Source organism: Drosophila miranda (assembly GCF_003369915.1).
Source record: "Drosophila miranda strain MSH22 chromosome Y unlocalized genomic scaffold, D.miranda_PacBio2.1 Contig_Y7_pilon, whole genome shotgun sequence".
In the NCBI taxonomy this organism is placed as follows: domain Eukaryota; kingdom Metazoa; phylum Arthropoda; class Insecta; order Diptera; family Drosophilidae; genus Drosophila; species Drosophila miranda.
In genome coordinates, this window is record NW_022881652.1 from 282,306 (window position 1) to 288,513 (window position 6,208).

At 51.4% G+C, this 6,208-nt stretch overlaps 1 protein-coding gene across 1 annotated transcript; it reads right to left on the reverse strand.

Annotated features, from left to right (window-relative positions):
* Positions 1-3,802: 3,802 nt before the first annotated feature.
* On the reverse strand, positions 3,803-4,878 carry LOC117195192 (multidrug resistance protein homolog 65-like). Its single transcript, XM_033399833.1, has 3 exons — positions 4,566-4,878; positions 3,985-4,203; positions 3,803-3,898 (listed from the first exon to the last, which is right to left on the reverse strand). The coding sequence occupies exons 2-3, from the start codon at positions 4,201-4,203 to the stop codon at positions 3,803-3,805; spliced, it is 315 nt and encodes a 104-aa protein (XP_033255724.1). The 5' UTR covers positions 4,566-4,878.
* Between the last annotated feature and the right edge of the window lie 1,330 nt (positions 4,879-6,208).

Consider the following 6,208-nt stretch of genomic DNA (forward strand, 5'->3'; position numbering starts at 1 on the left):
TTTATCTTTGTTGTTGATGGTACTAGGTACCAATCTTGATCTACAAAAGAAGTTTTTTTACAATTCTTAGGCCGACAGGGTCCCGTGAGTACCGTCCGGCGATAGCCTAGGTACTCTCGGCGATACTTGCCGGTATTCCCGCATAGCAAAGTTCCCCTTTCCGCGTCGTAGTTATTCTTCGGCCGACAGGGTCCCGTAAGTACCGTCCGGCGATAGCCTAGGTACTCTCGGCGATACTTGTCGGTATTCCCTCATAGCATAGTCCCCCTTTCCGCTTCGTAGTAACTCTCAGGCCGGCGGGGTCCCGTAAGTACTGTCCGGCGATAGCCTAGGTACTCTCGGCGACACCTGTCGGTATTATCGCATAGTAAAGACCTCCGTATTGATTCTGAGTTCGGTGGGGCCCTGAAGGCGCTATTTGGCGATTTGGTGTTCTCGGTGAAACCAACTGCTCCGTCCCACGCTACGATCGCCCCCGTCCGCGGGACTGCGGCCCCGTCCCCCATCGTCGGTCCGAAATACGGAGTCCCGGCAAATTATAAATATTGCTGTAATTTCGACCCTGGAGTAGACTGAGATATGTACCCCAGCCCAGGATCGCTTCCTTGCAAAAGTTAAGGTAACACTAGACTTAACATTAACATGTGTTTTCTTTTACAATGGATTGCGTCTTTTCAGTCCGTTCCCGTCCTCGGAGCGGGCTTAATATAAGTGGCGGCGCAAGGCTGATCCTCATATCAGCATCAGCATAGGCCCTGTAATTGGCTGGGTGCGTACCGCCGCAACTTTGGCATTTAGCTGGGTGCGGTGGACGAAACCACCGCACTTTACACAGACGAAGCCGCGTTGACAGAAGTTGTTAAACCGCCGCAACTTTGGCATTTAGCTGGGTGCGGTGGACGAAACCACCGCACTTTACACAGACGAAGCCGCGTTGACAGAAGTTGTTAAACCGCCGCAATTTTCGCATTTAGCTGGGTGCGGTGGACGAAACCACCGCACTTTACACAGGCGAAGCCGCGTTGACAGTAGCTGTGTGTGGTTTAAGAAATCTTTGTGTTTTATGATTCTCTTTGTGGTTTGTGATTTGAATATATGTTTAGTGGCGCACAGAATTTTAATTTACATTGGCGAGAAAGAGGAAATAAAGCTCGTCGGTAGTGGTTGGGAAGGGGATTGTGAATGTGTGTGGGGCGAGTTGGGAAAATGGCTGCTTGGCTTGGCGTCGGAATTTTAATGTATTCCTTATTGGCGTTAATTACGAATTTTTAACAGTTTAGTTGGGTGGCAAACAAGTTAAGGGGCTCGTTAGTCGCCCGACGTGTCATACCGCGTACAAAAGTGGCCGTGTGTCCATGGCTGGCCAGCATTTCGGTGATGTATTGAGTCTCAATACCCACGCTACAAGGAGTGGAAACAGCAGCCGAGAGAGAGAGCGATCCCAATACCCACGCTACACGAAGGAGAAGCAGCAGCCAGAACAAGAGCCACGAAGAGGGGAATAGTCGGATCTCTCCCACTCCGACCAGTGACGCCGATGTGATCAACAACTCTCCCCGGCCAGCCCGAAGCCAACGCCTACAAGGGAGACCGAGAGAGAGGCCGCCGTCGCGAAACTGAGAGAGAGTTTTTCATTTAAAACAATGGGGGGAGCAACACCGGAACCAGATCCCACAGGAACCACGACGAGCATCACTAGCATTAATACCGACGTCACACGAAGCGGAAATCGCAGCCAAGAGAGAGCCAGGGCTGGAGCGATCCCATACCTTTGTCACACGAAGGGGAAATGGTAGCCGAGAGCGATCCCAATACCCACGCTACAAGGAGGGGAAACAGCAGCCGAGGAACTCCAGCGCCACCGCTCCTATACGCCATCTACTTATTTGTATATGTACTAAATTCAAATAATACATGCCATATTTTACATTTTACATGTAGTTGCAGTGTTTTTGGCTGAACAATGGGAAGGTAACACTAGTTACAGTAGTGGTAGGTATTCGGTATTTTTTTATGCAAGTATTTTGAGTAAAGAAAGTTAAGGTAACACTAGACTTAACATTAACATGTGTTTTCTTTTACAATGGATTGCGTCTGTTCAGTCCGTTCCCGTCCTCGGAGCGGGCTTCATATAAGTGTCGGCGCCAGGCTGATCCTCATATCAGCATCAGCATAGGCCTGTAGTTGGATGGGTGCGTACCGCCGCAACTTTGGCATTTAGCTGGGTGCGGTGGACGAAACCACCGCACTTTACACAGACGAAGCCGCGTTGACAGAAGTTGTTAAACCGCCGCAACTTTGGCATTTAGCTGGGTGCGGTGGACGAACCCACCGCACTTTACACAGACGAAGCCGCGTTGACAGAAGTTGTTAAACCGCCGCAATTTTCGCATTTAGCTGGGTGCGGTGGACGAAACCACCGCACTTTACACAGGCGAAGCCGCGTTGACAGTAGTTGTGTGTGGTTTAAGAAATCTTTGTGTTTTATGATTCTCTTTGTGGTTTGTGATTTGAATATATGTTTAGTGGCGCACAGAATTTTAATTTACATTGGCGAGAAAGAGGAAATAAAGCTTGTCGGTAGTGGTTGGGAAGGGGAATGTGAATGTGTGTGGGGCGAGTTGGGAAAATGGCTGCTTGGCTTGGCGTCGGCATTTTAATGTATTCCTTATTGGCGTTAATTAAGAATTTTTAACAGTTTAGTTGGGCGGCAAACAAGTTAAGGGGCTCGTTAGTCGCCCGACGTGTCACACCGCTTCATCTGCCTCGTCGGTCATCTGTAACTGTATCTGTATCTGTACAAAGGAGCCTAGAATTTCTTAGATCTGTGTTCTTCTACCATCCTCTACATGGATTGGTTCCACATTAATCCTAAAGATGCACAAATTTTATAGCTTGAACAAAAAAAAAAAAAACACATACAATAATCGCATATCACATATTATGTTTTTTGTGGAGAGGGGGAGGGGGAGGGTTCCAAAGTATTTACACGGTCCAATGGAGATTCTCTTGGTAAAGATTTTATTCGTAATTTATTCGCCCAACTATCGAGAAAGACTCGCGTGTGCCGTACGATACGATCCATTACGATACGATATCGTCTGTGGGCTATATATGTATGTATATTGATGTGTGCATATGTATGTACAATCCGAAGAGAGGATTACTCTTGTTTTGTTCTCTTTCCTAGATGATAATATCGTATCAGTGGTTCTGGAAGGGGGTGCTTAAACCTACGACGAAAGCTATAATCCAGTGGATGGGTCGGAATAGGTGTCCTGTTCCTCCGCTCAGACATAGACCTCTCCTGTCTTGGCCTCGGGACTGTGTTTGGCGAGGGTTGAGGTAGCACTCGTGGCCGTTGCCGTTGCCGTGGCGCCGCTCTGGGGCAGGGCGATCGTGCCACCGGATGAAGAGTTGTCCACTGTATCCACTGTGGGGGCTCCTGCCGAACGCACCGAGGAGCGCACTGTGGGGTCCTGCAGGTTGAAGCTCAGACTGAAGCTGTTGTTCCGCGAAATGTTGCCGTGGCCGCTGCCGTTCAGGGGCTTCACGGACAGGAGGGTCGTGGTGGTGATGCCGCCGCCGCCGCCCGCACCCGGCCCCACGGTCATGCCGTTGCTGGAGCCACTGTTGCTGTAGCCGTCCTGCTTCTGGGCCAGGTCCACGATGGACAGGGACGAGGGGAAGCGCTGAATGGAGAGCGAGACGGGGATCGTGGTGATGACGTCATTGGGCTCGTAGCCACTGGCCGTTGTCGTGATGGTCGGCAGCTGGGCGTTCGCCGCGATGGGAAGGATGCTCAGGGTCCCCGTGGGAATGGTGTACCCGCCGCCGCTGCTGTTGGCCATCGTAAAGGGAAACGACAGCGTGGTGATGTTCGTGGCAGCGGAGAGGGCTACGGAATCGAGAATCGAAGGGAGAGAGATTGTGGTTGGAGTATCTGAATCTGCATCTGCGGGAGTATCTGTGCCCGGTACTCACTGCTGTGAACTCGCTGTAAATGATGACCACTGCGGGCAGGGTCAACGCCTTGACGCAGCACATGAGGAACCCAAAGAAGAGCCACGCGATCTCCCCGCAGGTGGAGAAGCGGAAGAGCTGCAGGAAGCCGATCGGCTGTGTGGGCTCCAGTCCTGCGGCCACCGGCGCCTCATCCAGGGACTTGCCATCGGTTGTCGTCGTGCCAGAAGCCTCGTCCATCTATCGGTACGACGAAGGGCGGAGGAATAGTGTTACTCGAGCCAAGACCCGCGATTTATTCACAGACACGGACAGTGACAGACGGCACGCAAAGGTTAATTCAATTACTGCCACACTCTCAGAGGCATGTATCTGAATCTGTGGCTGTGGCAAGGGTACAGCAGCTACTTTGTATCTTTTGCCATAGTTCTCTCTCATTGACCCGCGGGGTTAACGAGTGATAGAATCAACCGTTTATTATTGGACATTCCAACGCCAATTTGGAGCGATTCGATTCGATTCCCTTTCAGAGGCCCGTACAGAAATCTGTGTGGCGCCATTCGCCCCCTGCCCCCTCTCCTTGTCGTGGGATGGATGATCACCTTTTAATTGATTTTCAACACTTTGATCCTTCAGATACTGTATCTATGCACTGATTTCTGCAGAAGATCCGTTACTGCTCACTCGGACCGCCCAAGCGCGACTGCTGGAACACCGTCCGCGGAGCCACCCATTTATGTTGATTCCCCGATGTGGATGCTGGACAGAGTACTCGGGCTTGGGCATGAGTACTTGTGAGTGTATCGTATCAATCGCTCGCTTTGGGGTTCACAATTCTAATTGATCTCCGCTTTCCGCTCTTGGGGTAGGTTCCGCCGAAAGAGGCGCTTCAATTTACAATGAGAGCAAAAGAGACATTCTGTAGGGGTTTTTCTTTTCTTTGCTTTTCTTTTCTTTATTCTTTTTCTTTCATTTGGAGGGTGGAAGGTGCAGCAATCTAAAACGGAGGCAGACTCTTGAGCCTCCTGCTGGTGCGCAGCACGAATGGTGCCGGCTGATTTGTACCGGCATTTCCTCCAGCGGGAACGACTTCGGGAGCAGCTACGGGAGCGACTTCGGGAGCAGCTACGGGAGCGACTGCGGGAGCGACTCCGACCGACTCGCCTTCATCGTCCGAGCCCCCGAGCATTACGCTGTCCAAAGTAGTGCGGGACGCCCGCAGTGTCATCATGTGCCGGGTGCTGCGTTCGCCCAAGGTGTTGCGCACCTTCAGGCAGCTTTTCTGCGACAGGGTTCTTTTTTTTCGCCCGTACCCAGGGCGAGGACGCGGCGCTGGCACTCGCCGAATGCCACGGCATGGCTGCTGGTGGGCCCGTCGTCCTCATTGCCGGGCCGTTCAAAAATCGTCTCGAGACCGGTGGGCCTCAACTTTGCGATGGTCTGCGATGGCGCCTGAGAACCGGTGGTCGGCGTCAGGCTGGGCTTCTTGGCCAGGCGGCTGGGACTAAGACTGGGCCTGGCGGCGCTCTGGCTCTTGCTCTTGCAGGCGCGCGGCGGCATTTGGCACCGAACCATAGTCGCGGTTGCCACATATCCTGTATCCCCCGGTATACTCCCGGCTGAAATGAGACGAAATGAGAAATGAGTTACGACTGTCCGATGGCCGCAGAACCGAGTACTTCCTTTACCTTTAGCTTTGCCTTCAAGTTTTTTCTTTGCAGGCATTTCTCGTATCTTTTTCCGGCTTTTCCGTCTCCTGGGTAAACCTTTCGACTTCTCAAACGAGCAACGAGCAACGAGCCTCTTTGGGTTGAGGGCTCTCAGTGCTCCACAGGGGAGGGGCTGAGAGGCTGGGGTGTGAGCCGCCAGCAACCAAGCGCGTTGCTTTATTAATATTTGTGGGCAGTATATGTCTTAATTTAATTTATGTACATTTTTGTGTTTGTTTTACAATTCAACTTTAAACGACACTCAAACACACACTAGTACATTTGATGGCACATTAATTTATAAACATATAATCTGCAGCAACGAAACACTTGTAACCTCGACTAGGCCCGCAGCCAGCAGGGTGGGGGGGGTGGGGGGGGAAGGGAAAAAGAAAAAGAGAGGGACAAAATATTCGGCACTTTGACGGAGGGACTAAACCTCAGACACGTCTCGACTCCACAACGTTCACGACACGAATTTTTTATTTGCAAGTGTGTGTGTGTGTGTGTGGTGTGAGTCAAGAAAGTGAAGTGGG